The sequence below is a fragment of the Ischnura elegans genome, chromosome X (assembly GCF_921293095.1).
Source record: "Ischnura elegans chromosome X, ioIscEleg1.1, whole genome shotgun sequence".
NCBI lineage: Eukaryota > Metazoa > Arthropoda > Insecta > Odonata > Coenagrionidae > Ischnura > Ischnura elegans.
Genome location: NC_060259.1, coordinates 66226487 through 66250106, shown reverse-complemented (window position 1 = coordinate 66250106; position 23620 = coordinate 66226487). Strand labels below are relative to the sequence as shown.

Here is a 23620-nt window from a genome sequence, read left to right as displayed (position 1 = left end):
TATCATTATAATGAGGGAATAGCTACATGAGAAGTATTTTTATTTCATTGTAAATTATTTTTCCCTTCCATTTATTGGATTCTGTTAATTAATGGCTGTTTCAGATCTAAGGGATGATGCCATTCCTTCTGTCAACTCACCCATTCACTGCTTTATGTCACCAACTCACTCAAAAAGCCTTTTATGAATTATGCCACAATGTGTATGTGTGCATTTGTAGCCTCTCTTCTTTAAATATTTTTTCCTGATTTTTTTGTGTCTTCCTGTGCCTCTATGCCGGTATAAGGCAGAGGTCTCTGACTCCTCAGTATAGAGGAGAGCCTGGCTCCAAATCAAATTGTCAATGGGCATCCACATTATTGAGTTTGAGGATAAGAAGAAATTAGACCATTTGCCGAATTAACTGTTCCCTAAACTTGTGCATTGCTCATCCTCCCAAACAATTACTGCTAACCTCTCTTCTTCTTTTGATGAAATAAAAATTGCTGGTGATTTCCCACACATAGGTTAATCTCACAGCTGTTTTCAATACATCTTATATTATCTTTTGGTGACTTCAATCTCAAGCATTATTCTGGAGAAGAAGCCAGTAGGGAAGAGGCTGAGGGGAAACTAGAGGGTAGGAGAAGGAAGGAGAGGGTGTGTGTGGGGAGAATGGAGGATCAATATCACCCCTATACAGCTTTGGCTCTAGCATGTGTCATATGGATGGGCCAAGGGTGGGTCATGTTATGGAACGGGTGGCCCAGGTTATAAAATGAATGTGCCTTACCTCGAGTTAGCATGGATATATACACCATAAGATCCACTAAGAGTGTATTTGTTTTATTTTACGGAGTTATTATGGACAATACAATATTATTTAGCAAATAAACAGAGTGGTTTTTCATATGCCTATCACTGTATACAATTTATTTTAATTTTATAAAACGAAGTTCAACTTTGGACTTTGATTCTGAAATTTGTCCGTCTTACTAGGGTGGGCCAAAAATAAATTTGGGTGGGCCCAGGCCCACCCTGGCCCACCCCTGACACCACCATTGCCCCTATACATTCCTTGACCTCTTACTCCTCCACACCCAACTCTTTTTCTTCAATCTCTTCCCCCCCATAGTATTTAAATAAAATGCTCTGAGATGAAGTCATCTGACAGTAATACAAAATTTATTGCAACCTGTTATGAGGTTTAACTGTTTGTGAAAAATTGTGAGTATTATTTACTTTATTAGTGAGCCTCATGGTACAAGGAAATGGCTAGCTTATATACCTTGTAAGCATCATAACCAGGGCTGTTGATATAGTTTGTCTACTGCTCTAAGCAGGAATCATTTATTAGAGGAAATGATTTTGGTTCAAGCCCTTCCATACGCCCTGAAGGAACTCTGTTGGTAGTTGTAGAATTTCAACCATTTGGTGAATGTTATCATGTAAATGACCAGAGGTGCCTGAAGGAGCCAGTCAATTTGGTGTACGTTTTTGTTTCGAAGATCCCATCTCTATTGGCAGGGTACTTTAACAAGCGAGGCTATTTTCTCAACTGCTCAGACATATCCAAGCATCGACGTCAGTTAGCTACCAACATGCAAAGATGAGAGATCACTGTATTGATTCCATAAGACTACACCATGATTTGAATTTCCCCCTCTGAGTGCTCTAGCCCATATAATCAATCCATTGAATGTACTGAACAAAGTTAAGACTCTTTGATGGAAACCCACTAGCATACTTCCCGATGCCTTATGTTTGCCTGATGTTGAAATTGAAATTTGCTCAGTGTCTTTTCGTATGAGATTTTGTGACTTTTGAGTCTGTAGACGTGGCAAGCATAATGCATCAGGACCACATGGCAAGGCATGTGGTCATCTCTGGATTTGCTAATGACTAAACCAAAATGAAAAATATTAAGAAATCTCAAGAAAAGGTTGTAGAGTGATTTAAAGTGAGGGTACTGTGGCAGTTTCTCTGCTTTTTGCCAAAGAAACAATGTAAAAAGGTCGTAAAAAAAAGCCATGGGTTCGCTCATTTGGAATAATCTCTATTGGTGGCAATTCCACTTACAGAAAAATCTGTAGAATATTTTTAATTATTGAATAGTCTTCCATTTCTGAGGGGACAGCAAATCAAGGTTTTGCTAACAGTAGCACATGCTGCCCTAATGATGGTGTGGGGTTGCCTATCCCTATCAGTCACGCTTGGCAGCTCTATAGGGCGTTTTACATGGAGCATGGAATAGTGCAGGTTAGAACTGCATTAATTTCTAAAATGGTGTGGAATTGCACGAATGAATGAACGAAATTAGAACAGGGGCTATTTTGCCATCCCACATCCACACATTCTCGCATGTGTTCTAGCAATTCACCACTTTACACGACGCAATTTTGACTGCGCCTTCGTACACATGTAGATTGTGCAAGTACGTCCCCCATGTAAAACGGCCTTAAGATAGGGGAGCAAAGCTTGACTGCACGGTGCCTCATTGACAGTCCAACACCATCCCAGGAAACTTCCTATGTTGCCCTACAGCAGCCCATCCTCCTGTTTTGAAGTCAATTTCTGAGTTTGCCACTTGATTTTGGGGCTAGCGGCACCAGAATTGCCCTTGTCTTGCTTTCAGATATGCATGCAATGCACATGCTGTTGAGACATTTAGGGACTCTTGAGAATTTTAAACATTACAATTGAGACATTAATGACCCAAAATAATTCACATATTGCTTTGGTGCAATACAACCGTGTGACCTGGGTCTTTTTCTCTATTTTGGGAAAGATGCCATGATAGTGCATTGAACCTATGATTATGCAAAGCCATGGCTACTCAAAAGTGGTGTTTTTGTTGTTTTAATTGCCTTCAGATCCCATAAGGCAGGAGCTGCGGCATCATTTCAGTATCATAATTTTGATATTACAGTTCACGTGTTTCAAAATATGTCTTGCAAACAATTACTTCCATATACCCCCACTTTACAGTTCATCTACTGGCAGTCTTTCTTCTTGACCTCACGATTTTGAAGAGATGTTTTAACAACACAGGTTAAATTTCATGAAAAAATATAACCCTGGAAGCCTACCAACCACCACTCATGCTAAAACGAAGCTTAAACATCATGCTTTGCCAATGGTCAGGTCATCTCCTTGTAGAAAGCCCAATAAACTTAAAGATAGTAATACAATAATTATGAACCTCACATTTCTGGAGATCTACCATCAGGAGGTAAAGATGGGAAATACATTTTTTTAGGGGGATGTTTTAGAACGTCAAATAAAAAACATTTTTAAGTAAACGTTTTTTTTCACATTTTTTCCCTCGTTGAATTTTAGTTTTACCTGGAAAATATTTTATTTAATTATTTATATTTACATTACCTTTTGTGAGGATATTTTTTAAGAAAATATTGATGTATGTAGAGACATTATTGCATTCAATCAGGAATATGATGTCTATAAAATCACAAGTCAACTCTCATTGTCAATGGTCTCGCACAAGTAAATCTTAGGGACGCATCGTAATAAAGAACTAGCAAAGAACTGGAAGGCATGAAGCCATTACATGCAAAAGATATTGCGAGTATCTCTATCTCTAAGCTCCTGTTACTTCAAAAAATTTATCTACTAGCTGTTCAAGTTGTTCGGTATTCTAGAGCAAAACACTCAATTAGATACCAAAGATGAAGCCTTTTATTAACAAATAGCATAGAAACTATCCAGTTCTTGCATCTTTAAGACGAAGCTGCTTTAACACACAATAGCTTTCCCTGTTAAGGATTTAGGATACTATCAAAATAATATTAACATCAGTGGCAATTTTGGGGCTGACAGTGCTGTGACCTCCTTGTAATTGGGTTCTTAAGCCTCAGATTAATTTCATGTTGGAATTATTAAGGATTCATTGTGTTACTCTCACACAGACTTAAGTTTTGGATTGTAATCATCTTGATGTCCTGTTTATTTCCTTGCCTACTTCATTTACAGCACAATCAATGCAAAAAATAACGGAGAAGTTTTTCCAATTAAGAAAAATTAAAATCACCTAATTTAGCATCGAAAATTACATAAATTTTAACCATAAACATACCTACAAATCTTTAATTTGATCCAAGCCTATTTTTAGGCATATCTTGAGGAAGTTAAACAATTGGTCTATGTGTATCGTAAAAATATTCATGTGCCATTACGTCAACTTTTCTCCATGAAAAGGTAAGTATGTAAGCAAATGATCCATTCACAGAAATATCTAAGTCACAGCTACGGATAAGTAACCAGTCACCATTAATTTGGATTTGGCAGTATAATTAAATGACTAAATTTCATAAAAAAAAGTATTTTCTTTTATTTTCAGCTCGAATAATAAAGACATAGGTATTCTTTTTTTCAAGCCGGAAATATGTTTTAAATGATTCGTTTTTCTTTGTGTCCATATCTATTGGCAGAACACTTAATGGGTAGGCTGTTATCACAACCACTCAGGAGTATCAAAGGAGGGAGACGTCAGCCACTCGCACATAAGGATGATTGATCTCTATATTGATTCCGTCAAACCACACCATGATTCAGCTTTTCCCCTCTGAGTGTGCAAGGCCATAGAATCTGTGGAGGTGGACCAACTTAACAAAGTAGAGGAACGAGAGTGAGGCAACAAGTCCCTTCAATGGCAAACCACCAGCATACCTCCTGGTGCTTTACGTTTGCCTGGTGCAGAACTAGAAAATTGTCGCCCTTTTTGCCAAAGCGACCATGTTTTAGAACATTTATTGTCTATTTACACAGTGAGCATAATGTATCAGCTGATTTTCTCTCTGGTCGAGAGTGTCAGGTTCTTCCCTTGAACCATTAAGATGCGATGAAGTTCATATTAATTAAAAATGCCATGGACTGTAACTTTTAAACCAACTCTGAAGAAGTCTGCAAGTAAGAGAATCAACTCTGAAGTAGTCTCATGAAGTAAGTGAGGATACTTTCCAAATATTATTACACATGAAAGCATAAAGTTTATTATGAATTCTGGGCTGTAAGCCATATTTACAATACGAAATATTTGCTACTTTAAATATATTTCCCTGTTTACAGTAGTGTGTATATACCAAGATATCAGAGAGTTGTAACTACATATTAGTTTATTTTAAAACTCATTAGTTTTGCATGGTTAGCAATGCCTCTTTTAGGAAATGCTATCTCACCCAATCCAGATAAAGTGCCCCTATGATGCAGGGGTGTGGGTATACCTGCAGGGCTGCAGAAAGAAAGAATATGTGAGACATGTTGCGCTACCAAGAAATAAGATTTCAAGTATTAACAAGAATTTAAAACATGTACAAGAATTTGTTATTATTTTTGATTTTATTACTTTCAACATAGACACATTAAGTACTAAAAATAAACATGTTATAAGAATAACTGTGCTCAAGAACTATTCTCGCACTTTTTTAACCAGCATGCTGAAGCCAGCGAATCTGTACTCAATTATCAATTATATTTCAAATATCTTCTGCAATAAATTGAAGAAGTTACAACTCATTCACCCACAAGTGTGGGGACACAAAGTTTGTTTCTACCGACATTCCCCTATAAATAAAAATTAACACAAAATCTTTTATTCTGCTCCTCGACAAACACAATGAAACTTTTAGAGGAGCCGATTGATAAACTTTAATTACAATAGGCAGGAAATCAAGAAACACTATAGAATTGCACTTTAGCCAAAATTCTTCCATTTGTCAGAGGAACAATATCTGAATCACTGGGCCCTTTGCGTAAAAACAAACCTTCAAAGAGAAAGGAGAAAGAGTGATGATTAGGGTGGGTGATAGTAGCAGTTAACACACTTATTGAATGTAAAAATTTGCATGGAAGAAAGGGCATTAGAGTCTGCTGATGAATTAATCTCCACAAAACGAGTCAGCATCATGAAATAAATACATGCAAGCAGTGGTGCAGCGAGGGGGAGGTTTTAGGGGATAAACCCCCCCCCCCCAAAGAGCTCCGAGAAATTTTTAAGTTTAATCCATTTCACCATTTTCAACCATTTATCTTAAAATTCCGCTATTTATTAATCTCGCACCTATCGCTTATCCTGGTGGGTATACCATACCCACACTCACCCCGGTATTAGTTGCACCTAAACCCCCCCAGCCTTAATTCTTAGCTGCACCCCTGCATGCAAAAGTACTTACAGTGGTTGCACAGTAGCCAGAAACTGAGCTCAATATTAAATACCCAATATAATTTTTACTGAGGCTGTTATTTTTCAACCTCTCTCTCAGAAAAATCACCATACAAGTGACAGGCAGACACTGTGCACAGAGGGTAATGATATGTTCTCTGTACCATACGCAGGGCCTGAAATAGGAGTTTTATCAGCGGGGGGTCAAATATCAGTTTGCTGCCCCCATCGACTGATTCCCTCTCCCTCCCTCCTCCTCCCCCAACACCAAAATATAATGCATCAATTTGCTATTTTTTGAGATGCGGCAGTTGAATTTACTTACCGTATGTATGAATTATGTTAACTCTTGTGCCTTGTCTTATAATGAATAAAATAATTTGGTGTACAGTGTCAGTGTAACAAGGTTTATAAAATATGCAACAAAATCAAATAAAATTAGGCCGTATTGTTTGTGGTATTATAAAGTTGAAAAAATGAATAATAAAATGTTTTTAATAAAATGTTCAAATGTTGTCGCCCCCTTAAATCTGCTGCCCGGGCAGATGTCGTCCCCCCACCCCTCAGTGTCTGACCAAATGCTCAGTCAATTACAAGCATTAGTTGTCATTTTAAGGTGAGTCGCAGTATCATTAAAAATCATTCCCTCCATTGAGTCGCCTGTCTTGTGTGAACTGTGGAGTGATAACCACAATATCTTCAGAATTGACATGTCTTGAACTTTATGCTGAAAAAAGAGAATTTTTTTTAAATCAACAGTGAGTCAATTTGACACACCTGAAACATAGTAATAATCACAATAATGGATGCACCAAAAATCACCAAGCAATACCAACAATATTCAGGAGATCCTTCAAAAATTAGCATGTTATGCTACCATTTTTTGGGCTCAAAAAGGTGAATTGCTTGTATATTTCATGCAGCCAGGGAAAACAATAAATTCAGCTAATAGCCAAACCTTGATAAGCGAGAACTGGATGAGTGAGGAACCTCTATGAGTGAGACTCATTGCCAGATCCGTGTCTATGGAAAATCGAATAAATTTCCTTCCTCATAGGAAATTTTTTCTTTCTGTAGAAACGTAAAAATATGGTTTTGTCGCTTCCATAGCAGCGAGAGTTTTCCCTCCCCACCCTTCCAACCCTATCCCTACCCCAGAGGCATCGTCAGGCAACTATTACGGCGGTACGTCTTTCCTTATTTCCTTCCCTTCTACACCCCTCCCCAGGAGTGCGGGCGTATCAGTTGTAGTCCTGGCCCCAGTGGTTGTAACCCTGAAAGAACCCCCCTTGGGTTCTCATTGGTGCCAGGTCCCGTCATTTTTACCCTTGATGAGTGAGAATATAGGAATGTCTATAAGTGAGAGATTTTTTGGCAGACTTCAGATGGGGAAATGTATGTATGCTGTCCGACTCAATAGCGAATGATGAGAAACCTATGTCACACTCAAACTTTAGACTTGTATACATTTTTGTTAATGTTGACTTGAAGTGAACACGTTCTTCATGAAATTAACACACACATCAATTCCTAGCACGCACTTTGACAGAACTTAAGAAAGAAAGAGGGACACTGATATTATTTCGAAGAAAATTTCAGAATTTTAAATTGTTGCATCTTCGAATGCAGTGAATAGAGATATGTATGCTGTCGCAGAGTCATTTCAAAAAGATAACAATCTATTTTTGATGAAATTTATGAGATTGAAAAACATATTAATTGTACCACAGGTTCCTTTAACACTAGAAGGACGGCAGGGGTCATTTGACCCATTTTCAGAATTCAAAATTATTTTTCTCTTATTAAAATATTTTTTGAAATTTTGAAACTCTTTGACTTTGTTCATTTTGGTCTATATTTTGATAAATTAGTGAAAATTCAACAATATTGCTTTGATTTAAATTTTTATGACGTGTTATACCTAGAAGGACGGCTAGGGGTTTTTGACCCACAACTGGTTTTCGCGCTATTTCCTTGCCTGTGGGCACTTTAGTGCCATGTATATCATATAATCAGCAAGAGGCTAGTGTGGTAGATGATTTGCTTCATTTTGAATATGGAAGTACCCGGTTCAATGCCAGTTTCGTCCCAAGGGCTCCTATCTGTATTCGAAAACCTAGGCATAGCGACTTGTTGTGTACAATCTTTCGATATTTTTTGGGCAGCAAAGGGAACCAAACCTTTTCAATCCTTGATTTGCGTAAATTCATGTAATTATGATATTTTAATTTTGTTTTATTTATTGTTCAATGATTATTGTATTACCCACACCGGAAAATCGTCACGTATCCCAAGAATTATTTTCCATCGTCCAAGATTCAGAGCTCTTAGAGACATTATTTTCAATATCGACTCATCAGGTTTACGAATAACTTTCATTTTTCTGGCTTGACGGCACTGTCACTTGACCTAGCCCCTTTGCCGTGTGTCCAGCATTAGTGCCGCCTGACCCCGTCGGGGTTTGGGGCGGGTTGACTGCACGCTGCGTCCTGGGGAAAAATCCTGTCTCCTTTTGAGAGAGCGGAGGAATTGGGTGGACTGTAAAATTCTACCCTTGGAATCCGCACGTAGGTCGGAAAAGAAGTATTACTGCAAGGTCTTGGAAGATACGAATCAGGATACGGTTGGCGGTTGAGTCCCTGCCTTTCGAACGGCAATTAGCGTTACTTCTGAAAATTTGGTCCTTTTGTATGAATTTCTAATGCTCTCTAGCTCTCTATACCTCCAATGCAACTAGAGAAGATTCTACCATAATGCGCTTTCGTTTGTAGATTTTTTTGCATGCATATCAGTAGTGAGTTGAGGAAGAAAGTAAGAAGTCAAGAAATATATCAAGAGAAGAGAATCGTCGCGATTCAAATAGCTGTAGGGAATATTGAAGATCAGTCTGGAAGTGAATCGTAAACATGTTCAAGGACATTCTGACCAATCCATCAAAATCTGCGTGTGATGGAAGCGACGAAGTCCAAGATAGTGAATTCGATGACGACTTTGGTGTGATAGCAAATGCACAGCTCTATCCAACAAAATGCAGCTGTCCTTTTATGAGGTAAATTCCAAATAAACCAGACAAATTTGGAATCGAGTACTGGGTTTTGACAGATGTGAAATGAAAATACAGCCCAAATGAATTTCCATATTGTGTATTTCCAACGCGAGTGTTCAAAAATACCTTAGGCCATACTCTTACGTAGAATCAGGCAAACTAGAACAATAATGTACTTTTACTCAGCAACATCGTCTCAGACGACACTATTTCCGAAACGAATAAAAGAATACCAGAGACCATCCTATTTCATAATAAAATCAAGGCAGGAGTAGATATGATGGATAGCATGTATCAATTTATTTACACGTCTCCAAATCCAACAGCCATATCTCCACGGGCACAAAAAAGAAAAAGGTGCCAAATATGTACCATCAAATTGAATCATTGCATCAATTTCCTTTCCATTTTCCAAATTTCTTTTCATATGCAAATGGCTGGTGTCCTAACACCCCCTGCCACACGCTTTTAAGCGGCTTGCGGGTTATTGTGTAGATTTAGATGTAGATGAATAAATCGTCCAATGAACGCATTCAGCGCAAAAAAATATTTTGTGGAAACAGCGCTGAATAAATACTGTCTGTCTGAGATTTACAACAAAGTAATAAGTTTTAAAAATTTTAATGCAAATTTCGTAAACCCAGTTCCCCTATTGTTTAAACATGTAACACAACTTTTGTATTGAGTGTATGTATTTTCATTATTTGATTTGCAATCGACTACTACACACGGTTTAATTCATGATTCTTTAAAATAATTGTTATTAATTTTTGACGATGGAAATAATATGTAATAATGTTAAATATTGTTTTTAATGAGCTGAGTCAACAATTAATACGATTGAACTGAATATTGGTTGAAAATTAGGCGTTTTATTCCAAAATTCATTTTAGGGGTCAAATGACCCCTAGCCGTCCTTCTAGGTAGCGCGAATCTCCCGTCCTCCTAGTGTTAAATAAACATTGTAAATAATTTAAAGTTTATTGATAATTATATAAAAAATAGGTCAGTAATTGAGGATTTCCAACACACTCCTCCTCCTACTTCCGTATTTGCAGCCCTATAAGTGGGAGTGGCATTTCTGGAACAATTGTAAGAGAGAATCTGGGAAAGTGAGAGAAACTTCTGTAAGCTAGAAAAAATACCGGTCCCTTGAGCTCTCACCTGTCAAGGTTTGACTGTAATTGCATTTGCTATTAGTTCAATGCTTAAAACATTTTTGATCCAAAAAACGTATCTAATTATATATTTTGCGATTATACTTCAGTTACCGTTTATAGAACTAGAAGTGATTCCTTCGCCATTTTATATGCTATAAATGAGACCAATGCAATGATTCCAGTCATGATGATCCTGTTCATCCCAAAATGCTGCTCCTGAAACATGAAGAAGAACAGCGCACATATTATTCAATTGAAGCAAGGCATTTCGATGTTTGCCATTAACATTTTTTTATTTTGGTTGAATTGATAAGATTTCTTATAAACTAGCAGGCCACCTGGGGTTGTTCGGGAAGGATAATAATAAGAGAAGTGGGAAACTTGGAACTTGGAATTCATGGTCACATGGCAGGATTTTTAGTTAAAGGCACAAAGCTGGTTTGATAATAATTTATGAATGTAGCAGCAAACAATGGAAAAAATTATTTCTGTATACAGCACCAGTGGCACCGACTCCATGGGGCCTGAGGGGGCCCGAGCCCCCTCAAAGATTCTTTTGGGGGGATGGAGCCCCCTCAATAATTCAAGAAAATGATTAAGTCATATTATGCTTTGTGAAATCGCAAAAATATATTGGTAGTTTTTATTTCCCATGTTTGACGATAGTTGCCTTTTAAAATAAATTCAACAATGTTTAAAAAAAAATAATTATAAGGTTAAGCAGGTTAACTGAATCAAGTGGTGTGAATCATGATAGGGTTTCGGTGCTGTGACACACTTTGAATTTAACCTCTTCCCGGGGCAAGACCTCCGATATGGGCTCCTCAACATTGATCATTATGTCAGTTCAGTAAACCTTGAACTGCCCTAAGGTATGTAGTTAGAATCATAGGATTTGAGAAAGATCAATCTCTTTTCACAAAGTGGTGCCAATATTTCAACCCATTTGTGTAACGTGATCAGAACTGAATGACAAACCTGAAAAAAGTTAGCAGACAATGTCATCGAGTCAAGAGGAACTCAAGGCTTTCACACCTGTCATTCAGTCAAGGTGCAACTTTATTTACCATGGTATTTACTGTGGGACATTTGAATTTGTGATGCAAGGAATTGCTTAAACAAATTTCCTTCTGTGTTCCATGTGAAGGCAGTTTTGCTAAAGTGACATTTTATTTCTCTTTCAATGAGCACATAAAGAGAGATATGGAGAAATTTTTGTGCAAGAAGTATTGTGGTAAAAATTTATTCAAGCTTGTATTTCTAGTCTCATGGCAGAGCTTTAATCCAACGAGTGTTTCCACCGGGTAGCGCATGATGGGTCAGCCTCTAGATACATATAGAGGTTAGCTGCGATATCAGCGAATTTACTTGTCAAATAAGCAATGGTGAACAAAAAGCAGTGGCATTCCCATGTGGCATGGGTCCATCCCTGAGTAAGATAGGCCATTTAAAAGATACATTATGCCTGTAAAGATGCAGTGACTTGGTGATGGGAAGCCACCAACAATTATGCCCCCTATTATCAGGGGAAAGGGCAGCAGCTCTTCTTCGCATTAGTGAAGGTGGTGGTAGTCAGTACAGCAATACTCATTTCACTACAGGCATGGTAACATTAACATTAATGGCTGTAGTACTGTGATGTGGAAGGCAAGGGAAAACACCACATTAACATCCCGAGGAGTCGCAGGTCTTCCAACTTTTAAATAATCAGACCTGATGAAATTCTCCCAGGTAAAACATTCTGGAGGTAAAGTAGTCCCCCATTTGGAAATATGAAGGAAGTAATCAAACAGGTAAGGGGTGAAGAAAACCTTATTGTTTTAGGTGATTGGAATGCTGTCATCAGTGAAGGTCAGGATTGAAGAATAACCAGAAAATATGGATTAATAAGTTGAAATAAAAGAGAATAAAGACTGCTGGAATTCTTGGTAGAACACAAATTAGTGGTTGCCCACACGCTTTCTAAGAATCACATGTGAAGAAGATATGTGAGCATGGAAAATGCCAGGAGACAGATGAAGATTTCAACTTGACTATATTTTAAAGCAAATTTATATTAAGGAACGGCTTAGCAACCAGATAAAGGACTGCAAAAGCTACCTGGGGCAAATATTGACAGCGTTCATGTATAAATATCAAAATAGGGTTTCAGGAGGTCGCTAGAGAAGTTCTAGGGAGAAGAAAATTTGTTAAGAAAAAGCCATGGATCACAGATGATGTGTGGCAGAGTCTTAATTTCAAGCGCCGTCACCAAGACCAGCCACCTGGCTGAGGTCGTTGCCCTGGGACCCTGAGGTACCCGCTACCGCCACCAGGGTACGTGGAACCTAGCACCAGGGAGGCACTGCGAGAGTGAGATGCGGACAATACGGCAACGAAGAAGGACTATCGCATGTGAGAGGCATTGAGCAAGTGTATCGCTTACCATCGCAATAAACGTGGTCGAATTTACTTTCGTTTACTTTATTGAAATGAGGTTTATTGCCGGAGTAGCCCTTCAAGTGATGACCCCGACGTGATTACTGTGCTTTGAATGTGCGCACAGTACCAGATTGCTACCTCGTCCCCCACATAGAGGACTTTTCCTCTTCCCTGAGTGGTGCCCGAGTTTTTTCCACCATAGACTTAGTAAGGATATATAATTAAATTCCTGTAAACCAGGAAGACATCCCCAAAACCGCCATTACCACACCTTTTGGACTTTTTGAATTTCCATTCGTGTCGTATGGACTCCGCAATGTGGCGCAGACATTTCAGAGATTCATTGACGAGGTGCTCAGAGGCCTCGATTTCACTTATGCCTACTTGGACAATATTTTGATCGTCTCTAAGGACGAGGATGAGCACGAGCCCCACCTAAGCGAACTTTTCCTTAGGCTTAGTGATTATGGTGTTGTTATTAATCCTTCTAAGTGTGTTTTTGGTGTATCTCAAGTGACATTTTAGGTTATAGTGTCAGTGTTGACGGCACAAAGCCATTAAAAGACAAGGTTAGTGCCATCCAAGAATTTCCGGAGCCTGTTACTATTAAGCAATTACACCAATTTTTGGGTATGGTGAACTTTTACAGACGTTTTCTACCCAACACGGCGTCATTACAGGCACCACTTAATGATTTATTGCATGGTGGAGTGCGAGGCAATGACGAGATTACGTGGACGCCTGAATTGCGCCTCTCGTTCCAAAAGTGCAAAGACGCCCTCTCCAACTTTGCCCTCCTCGCCCACCCTTTTCCCTCCCTCCCCCTAGGCCTTTTTACCGACGCCTCGGATTTTACCATGGGGGCAGTTCTTCAGCAAAAAACTGACACCGGCTGGAAACTGTTGGGTTTCTTCTTTAAAAAAGTCAATGCCGCAGAGAAGAATTATAGACCATATGATAGGGAGCTATTACCAATTTACCGTGGAGTTCGCTACTTCAAACACATGTTAGAAGGGCGAACTTTCACAATATTCACTGACCACAAGACCTTGATATATGCATTCCATCAAAAGTCTGATAAGTGCTCACCCCGGCAATTCCGCTACCTTGACTTGATAGGCCAATTTTCAACGGATATCCGTCACGTAGCGGGGACCAATAATGTTGTTGTGGACGCTTTGTCCTGAGTTGAAGAAGTCACTAATGTTATTGATTTTGAAGCACTAGGCCGTTCCCAGGAGACGGACAAGGAACTGGCCTTCCTTCTCAACTCCCAGTCATCATTAATCCTGAAGAAAGTGCCAATCCCCGGGTGCAGTGTTCAGTTAATGTGTGATACGTCAACCTCAAACGTTCGACCATATGTCACACCAGCTTTCCGTCGCCAAGCATTCAATTCAATCCATAACCTTGCACACCCTGGAGTGAGAGCCACCACCAAATTAGTGACTACTCGTTTTGTGTGGCCATCAATAAACAAAGATTGCCATCAGTGGTCTCGTTCGTGCATCCCCTGCCAGTGATCCAAAATAACACGGCACGTCTCCTCACCCCTTTCTGATTTCACTCTGCCAGGAAGGAGATTTGAACATGTCCATATTGATCTAATTGGTCCCCTCCCCATATGCCGTGGTTATCGCTACTGCCTCACATGTGTAGACCACTTTACACGGTGGCCTGAGGCCATTCCTGAGGGAGACATCTCCGCCAAAACCGTGGCACGTGCCTTCCTTGGGGATTGGTTGTCACGCTTCGGCATGCCTCAGAGAATCACCACAGACCAAGGCAGGCAATTTGAGAGTGCTCTTTTCCACCAGCTCTCCAATATAGCAGGTGCAGTCCTCTTGAGGACATCGGCATATCATTCGGCAGCAAACGGGATGGTGGAGCGCTTCCACTGCCAATTAAAATCTGCCATCCGCTGCCACAACACGCAGCAGTGGGTGGATGTACTGCCGGCGATACTCTTGGGTTTCCAATCTGCACTGAAGGAGGATATTCAAGCCATTCCAGCAGAGCTCGTATATGGTGAGCCACTATGCCTTCCGGGCGAGTTCCTTTCCCCCACCAATGGCCCCACCCCCAACGCCACCTACTTCACCTCCCAGCTCTAGGAGCACTTCCGAGGCCTGAGTCCACGACAAGCAGCACGCCATGGCTCACGGCATGCCTTTATGTTTAAGGACCTGCCATCAACGTCCCACGTTTTTGTGCGTCATGATGCAAGTCATGATACCCTCCAGGCCCCTTACAATGACCCGTACAAGGTCCTTCAGAGGGATGGTAAAACCTACAAAGTACGTTTGCCAAACCGTGATGCCAACATTGCCATTGACCGCCTGAAACCTGCCTACATCATCTCTGAGGAGCCATTCATCCCTGAGGAGAGGAGCGAAATTCTCATCCCAGCCACAAGGAGGCAGCCAGCAGCCCATGTGTTGCCATCTCCTAGCATCCCACCAGCTGATGGCCCAACTATTACACCTGCAGCTCAAGGGGCAGAACATACACTGCCTAAAGGCCGCCCTAAGAGGCATGTCCGTTTCCCTCAGCATCTGCTGGACTACCAACTCTAACCTTTTCCAATTTTTTTTTCCTCCAAATATTTGCCAATTTTCTGTCTTTTCTTTGTTTTCCCTTTTTTTTCTCTCCACACTAGGGGGGTGATGTGGCAGAGCTCTTAATTTCAAGCGCCGTCACCAAGGCCAGCCACCTGGCTGAGGTCCCTGCTACCGCCACCAGGGTATGTGGAACCTAGCTCCAGGGAGGCGCCGCGAAAGTGAAATGCGGACGAAACGGCAACAAAGGACTATCGTGCGTGAGAGGCATTGAGCCAGTGTATCGCTTACCATCGCAATAAACGTGGTCGAATTTACTTTCGTTTACTTTATTGAAGTGAGGTTTACTACCGGAGTACCCCTTCAGATGTCTTAGATCTCTTTGAAAAACACAGAAAGTATAAGAATGTGAATACTGTGGAAGGACAGGCTTCCTACAATAGAATAAGGAATGAGATTTTTTGGAAAGCAAGGAAAGCTAGAGAAGCTTGGATAAGGAACATATGTGAGGACGCGCAAAATAACCTCGTACGAGCAAAAGTGGAAGCGGCTTATAGAATAGTGAGGAACCATTTCAAGGAACAGAGTAAAAATGTGATACTATATGGGACAAGTATGGATATATTTTAATTTGAAACAAAGATAAAGGAGAGAGATTGAAAGAGTACCTTGAGGAGTTATACAACAGAAGCAAACTTAGCTAAAAAATTATGGAAAAGGAAAGTGAAGTAGAAAAGGCTGATGGGAGCCAGCATCTTAAGATAGAAATTTGACTCTGCAATAAGAGACCTAGGAAAGAAAAAGGCCCCAGGAATAAATGATATTCCAGTGGAGCTAATAAAAAAATGCAAGATAAATGTTCTTAACTCAACAGAGAAGGACTTGAAGAAGACTGACAACTATGGAAAGGACAATGAACAGATATAAGCTGAAAATCGACAAAAGCCGAATGACCAATGGTAGATGAAGCAAGAAAGAAATAGTCAGTAGAATAGCACATGTAGAGAGCTTTCTACAAAAATAAGAATCTTCTTACAGCTGAGAATACATACTAGCATAGAAGTAAGGAAACAATCAATCAGGTGCTACATATGTAGCATTTTTCTCTATGGAAGCGAGGCTTGGAGGTTGACAACAGCAGAGATGTCAAGCATGGAAGCAAATGTAGTGCTACCAAAGAATAATGAAGATAAAATGGATCGACCGTGTAAGTAATGAAGCAGTGCTAAGAAGAGTGGGGGAAAAGAGAAGTCTTCTAAAAACCTTAAGCAGAAGATAGAACAACTTACTTGGCTACATAATGAGGCTGGTGGCCTGATGAAAACGATTGTAGAAGGATTGTTGAAGGGCAGGTGGAATGGAAGAAGGGCAAAGAATGGCCTCCAATTAGTTACATAGGACAGTTAATACAGGATGTAAAAGAGAAGAAATACATTGCTATGAAAAGGCTAGTGTATATGAGAGAGGAGTTGTGAGATGCGTCAATCCAATCTTAGGCTTGTTGACTAATGATGATGTGGTTACTGAACTAGTGAGCATATCGAAGGTGAAAAAGAAGACCCTGTCTTATATTCAGGGCTACTTTCCCCAGATATCTGAGACTTAAATTCTCATTTATGCAGATTGAAAATGAAAAAGTGAAAAGCATCAGTTCCCCCTGATGTTCAAGTTGAGGCTTGGGGTGGTATGGTAATTCCTGCTGCAGGAAAAATAAACTTACTGTGTTATATGAGGAAAAAATCCAAGTATACATATTATATACATATATTTCTAATAACAGATTTCAATAGCACCATACTGCTAGTCCTATATCCTGAATATAGCTTAACCTCGCCGAAAGAGTGAGCAGTATATGTACTTCGAAGCAGAGGTTATTAAGGAAAATTAAGATGTTTTTAATGGAGTTAGTAGCTTACCCCAAGAGGGTAAAATAAATACTAAGGAATATGTTATTTGTGTATGCAAGCCACCTACTTAATTGCTTCAGAACAAACCCTTAGTTAAAGTTAGAATAAAAAAGGCAGGTAAAAAAGGGTATGCATTGGCGCAGCGAGGGGGGGTGGGGTTTGGGGGATAAACCCCCCCCCCAGAGCTCAGAGAAATTTTTAAGTTAAATCTATGTTACTTAATTGGATTAATATTGCTTATAGAATAGTGTGAGTATTGACAAAATATCCCTCCGAAGGCCGTAAAACTCAGCATTTTGAACAATTTATCTTAAATTTTTTTCTGGCGGAGGGCCCCCACAACTCCCGCTTACCCTAGTGGGTATACCACATCCCCAGACAACCCAGTATTAGTTGCGCCTGAAACCCCCCCTAGCCTAAATTTCTAGCTGCGCCCCTGAGGGTATGGTATAGAAAATTTGCCAACTAGATCCTAAGGCATAAGCAAGAAATTAAGTTATTCAGGAGAAGCCGTCTGGAAAGTTGAGATTGGATTTAGTGCCAACCAAGCCAACGTGAGATATTTTCATGAAATCCAATCCCTAGAACAGCCATATGAAAAAATTTCAGGGAAACAGTGCTACTCAGTATTTGATTTAAAGAGATTTTTCAGGAGATGTGCTTGGATGGGTAATTATCTATTTTACACCGCTTTTCAATTCCCTTAAGCTGTTGTATGTACCTCAGGATGCCTAATGGTATCAGTAATGCCCCGGAGATTTTTCAAAAGTAATTTAGAAAAATTTTGGTGTTAAGCATGGAATTATAACCATTGTGGATCATGCATTATGCAATCTTAATCATTGGATGATCAAGGTTCCGATACAATAGCCCTATGTGCAATCCCATGTAAAAAAAATTATTAATTATATTTTGAGTTAGTTTCAGTTTATACTGGAGATAGTTAATATAAATACTGGATATAAATGTTTCTCCGGATGAATGATATTTATCCTACAGTATTTAGTGTTCTATATGAACAAAATAATTTGTTAATACAGGCATTTTTTTCGATAATACATGACGTATTCTTGAATAAGGCTTTAGCTTTTTGGGAGTGGAAACAGAAATTTTTTTATTTAGTTATTTCCATGTCAACGAAAACAGTTCTATATGGGCTTTACACCAGGGTTTTCATTATATTTAACAATTTAACATGCAAGAAAAACCATGCCTTGAATAGGGGCAACCTTCCGAGGTGAAACTCTAACATGCTACCTTCGGTTGGGCAGGCAAGGATTTTACCCTGACTCCACCGAGGTCAGCAATTGCCGAGAAAATGTAAGGGTTAATGCATGAAGATAGGAGTTGTGCTGGGAAAATTGATTATCATAATCCTATCAGATTTTCTTTGATGATTAATTGCTTTTAGGGAAAAAGGAATCATGGGACCAATCCTGCTTCCTCAACAAGACAATAAACTCCAGACACAACAGGAACACATAGCCATCATGTCCGGCAGTGACATGTGTGCAGTATATAAATGCATCGAGGGCCCTATCCAAGTTTTTTATAAGAGTATTGTTTTCTTGTACTCAAAGAGCAATTATATTAAGTAATCATTATAATTATACCAAACATAAAAGCATTTGTGGTCAAGCTAATGGTCCTAAAATTTTCACAATTCTCCTCTCTCATCTTTTTGGGCTGAGAAATAATAATTTTCCTCTCAAATTTCCTTGGCATCATGGATGGCAAATATAAAAATATCAAGTCACTAAATTGGAGTAGACCCTAATTAATTTATTTCTTTTTATCACAATCGTGAAATCTCCCTTTTCCTCTCAAATATGGAAGTGTAGGATATGCTTATACATTCCTTCAGAAAGGACTGAGAAAAAATTGAAAAGGCACAACAATTTTGCTAAAGATGTAATTATTTTTTAAATTTCATGTGCAAAAACTACCCTTTTCACTTTTCCCATCTATGTAAAGATGATGTATATTATTTTGGCAGATAAATGAAGAGGTGAAAGAATATAAAATTTGCTTATCTGAATGTTAAGGAGCAGGACTTTCTCCATTCTCTAAACTTCAAATATCGGCTACAGCATAAGCATATAATGAAAAATGATAAATGCATATGATGGATATGAAATGAAAATTTTTTTTTCGGTCTTGTATTGAAATTTTTTATGCAAAATCATTTGCATGTATGCATGCAAATGCATTTATGAATTAACCAATACATTTTTGAATCGGTTACCTTTCCATCAGCTTCTAAGTTCACATAGTCTCCTGCCTCTTCCTCGCTTGGCAGTGTCATAAAAGTTGGCAATTGAGGATAGCGACATTTCAGAGCCCTAGGCCAAGGCTTGCCATCACGACTAGCTGTGCCATTCTGACCGTAGCTTCTCTTCAGATGACCCATCTGTGATGCTGCAATTCCTGCTTGTGCAATCTCATCAAACCGCTTCTTGACACAAGTGGGATCAAGGCAAGGAGAGCAGATCTGTGAGAGAATGCCAGGATTATTTTCAATAGCCCAGATTACAAAAATAACAAGGATATAATTATTTTCCTTTAGATATAATTCTTTCCTAAATTTCATCTGCAGAAACTAAGGTTTTCAATTTTCTAACTCATGTAACAATGGTTTAAACTTTATGTAACATGTAAAGAAGGCATGAAAGGTGATGAAAAAGTATAAAATTTGGTCACTTAAATGCTTAAGAGCAAGATTTTTCCACTCAATTCAAAACAAAATGAATACCTGGTTCAGCAAGACATAAACAGCAGTTTAAAAGCAACAAAATTATAGAACGACTATTACATGAAATGAGTTTCACTGTCATCCATGGTAAAATTTTATATGAAATCCTTTGCCTGTATGCAAGTGCTTTAATGTATTAATCAATACATTTATTTATTTGCTTACTCTTCCGTCAGCTCCTAAGATCATGTAGTCTCCTGTCTCTTCCTCCGTTGATCGTGAGATTAAAGATTCAAAAAGGTCAATTTCCTTAGCCCATGGAACAGCCTCAAGGTCACCACTTCCCTTGCTGTCACCATCATAGCTGCTTTCTGCACAACTACTCCCTGATTCAGCAAATCTCACTCCTGCAGTTTGTTCAAACTGCTTCCTGTCATCTGTGGACCCAACCTGTAGAGGAAACCAAAGAAAGTGATGAAAAAAAGAAATATAAGTCCCTTATTGGAAAGTTAAAAAGCAAGATGTTTTTTAAAGATAAGATAAGAGAACTTTTTCAAAACTTTGACTACCAGCAGCAGTTGGTACACATATGAAATCAACAGTGGCTAAAAAGCATTAAGGCTAACATAAGACTAAAATGATAAATTTTACTGCCATCGATTGAGGAAATGTTAAGTAATATTTCTTGCATGCTTGCCCGGCACATAGCCTGCTTTGGGGGCTTCAGTGCCTCCTATTCCTCCTCAAATATTCTTTTTACTTTGTGGCAACTGTATGCAATACTTCCTCTTAGGAGGCGACTATATCTCAGGGAGACTTAACCTCAGACTTTCTATTTACTACAGAAGGTTGTGGGTTGATATCAGAGTCTCAATTTTGAAATTTGCTCAAAATGGGATAATATCAAGTAATGCTGCTAGAGGATAAGAGTTAAAAATATTTTTTTTGAAAAAAAGAGATTGATTTCAGAAGCAACACCAATGGAGACCCAGTCATGCATTCATACATTATTCATTCCAATAAAAACCAATGATAACTTTAAATTTCACCAACATCCAAACGAAATAATATTTTGATTTATGATTCGGCAATGGGAGGGAATTGACAACAAATTACCTGACAGTGTAGTCTACCTGGGCATGGGCGTACCCAGAATGAAAACTATGGGGTGGGGGGGGGGGGGGCAAAACTAGCTGTGGTCATTCAAGTTGTAACTTTTTTGCACAGAAAAGGTTAATGAAACCAAAATTTTAAGGAGATGATGACAGCAATTTAGTAGTTTTTATAATTATTTGCTTGAAAAAATAATTATTTTTATTTTAGTTCCATGTGTAATACTAATATCATTTTCCTTCAAAAGGAAAATTTGTTCATAACTTTTGCTTTGGGCTAAATTTATTTTCGCTTTTAGGGGGGGGGGCAGTTGCCTCCCCCCCGGGTACGCCCATGTACCTGCCTATCATTCAGGACCACCCCAAAGAAAATTTCCGGCTACATGCCTCATGTACGCATCTGCGTTCAGGGCCGGATTAAAAGGGCCCAAGGGGCCTGGGCCCTGGGCCGCCCGCCAAGCATTAGCCTTCTGCCAATATAGAGGTAAATCTCACAAAATCGAAAAAATACATCATGCATGAGGGGATTTGAAGTGAAGCTGGGCTGTTTTTTGGTTAACGTATAGTCGTCAACATTGACGTAAATAAATGCTGATTGTTGAAAATTGTGTTACTCGCATTTCCTGTTATTACGTTACAAATTGCGACACCTTGAAACAGGGGGGCCTCCCACCAAAATGGGGCCCGGGCCACCCACGTCCAAAATCCGGCCCTGTCAGTGTTACAGTATTAACCAACACATTTCTGAGTGACGTACCTTTTGATCGGCTCCTAATTTCTTACAGCCTTCTGTCACCTCCTCATTAGGTAGTGACCTTTCCCGTTCGCGACGAAGTAGCTCTTCAGCCCACGGCACGGGCTCGCCGACCCTTCTCGCAACGCCGTCGCCATCATGGCTGCTTTCCGCATTAATCTTCTCCGATTCATCAGGTCTCACCTCTGGAGTCACGTCAACGTCCACCTCGTCACCTGAGAAATCAAGGCGAGCCCAGCGCTCCAGTGTGGGTGTGCCAGGATAATATTGTAGAGCCTTTGAGATCAAGTACGAGAGGAGCAGAATGTATATGAGGATGTCTATGTACGCAAACAGACGAGCCCATTTTTTAATCTTCTCAACGATTCTATTAGCCCTCCTAACTTGTCGCGCCTCTTGTTGCTCTTTCTGACTCTTCACGGAACGGCTGGAACAACTAATCTTTTCTTTTCTGATGGTCATTTTGTCAACTATACACTACAACAGCTCCTGCGACCAGTTTTGAGCCTTTTCACGTCCGAAAAACGGATAAAACTGATGAGGTTGCAAGCAAAAATCACTGGAAGAGTGCGAACTCGACTCTATCGCCGAGCGTACACAAATGAAACGTTAACATTGTTGGATTGGTGATTAACGCACATTGTACCTGGCAAGTCTTCAAATATCTCTTCTACTCGTCATTGTTACAGATAATCGCTCCTATGACTATCCTTTTTCGCATCGGAGTAACGGATTTACCAACTGCCAGCCTAACTCCTATTAACGTACGCTAAAATGTGATCAAGGCACGTCGTCAGAGGGCTTAAGACACACCACTCCCCTCCCTCGCTCCCCTCTCCCCCCTCCCCGCGTATTCCCTTGTGACGACTGCCCGCCATGCATCCTCTGAAAAGACCAATAGCCTAGATGAATCTACTATATACTACCCCGCAAGCCGCCAGAATAGGCGGGTGGCAGGGGCTGTTAGGACACCAGCAGTATGTAAAAAGCAAATTCTCTCACTAGAATACGACTAGCATTTATGGTTCGGGGGAAAAACGAATTCCCGTATCTATTCGTTCGGCAAAATGTATCTCTTAATTTATAGCTTCTATCAGACCTGGAAATATAGTGGGGCTTTTTACTCTGAGGAACTGTTTATACGGTAGATTAGCTCGTACAAGTTAATGTCTGCATGCATGCACGTCAAAATGCACCGTGCAAACACTCAACTTGTGCAAATGCATGAACAGAAAATAGAACCTGTTCTAATTTCATCCATGCGTTTGTTCATGTTCCGTTCCAGTCCATAAAAATCAGAAATTAACTCGTACGTGGTATTTTGTCGTGTAAACAGGCCATAACACTCCGCCGTTTTTCAATTTAGTCGCTGCCGCAACTGAGGTGACCTTGGGGCGAGGCTCTGAGCGCTGATACGACGCAGGATGCTAGCAGGTAGCAGAGTACCATGCTAGCTGGTAGCGCTTGGCTTAAATAAGGATTATTAATACCTTATCAAACGAAGAAAACTTTCCGACCTAAGCCAGTTTTAATGTGGTTATTAAGTCATGTTTTCCTGAGCTCTGTGCCTCATGCAAGCATCGGTAACCTCAGACGATGTAAAACTCCTATCTACTCGTATAGAAACTAGGTCTTTGTGACGTCACGTGGAGTGGCATCGCATTGGCGCCAATCTGGCCTTTTTCAAAAGAGGATAAAATTGGCCCTTGCCATTCGTCTAAACCGGTACGTCTAAAACCAAAAAAATTGTATATTATGAATACACTAATGGTGGGTAACGAATCGCAATCAATGCCTTTCGTTTTCTTTGATG

General features: G+C 39.7%; 1 protein-coding gene across 1 annotated transcript; it reads right to left on the bottom strand.

Annotated features, from left to right (window-relative positions):
* Positions 1–5398: 5398 nt before the first annotated feature.
* On the bottom strand, positions 5399–22557 carry LOC124171375. The gene is made up of 5 exons (XM_046550548.1): positions 21811–22557; positions 20167–20391; positions 19495–19740; positions 10475–10579; positions 5399–5759 (listed from the first exon to the last, which is right to left on the bottom strand). Exons 1-4 carry the CDS (start codon positions 22267–22269, stop codon positions 10478–10480), a joined length of 1032 nt encoding a protein of 343 aa, XP_046406504.1. The 5' UTR covers positions 22270–22557; the 3' UTR covers positions 5399–5759; positions 10475–10477.
* Between the last annotated feature and the right edge of the window lie 1063 nt (positions 22558–23620).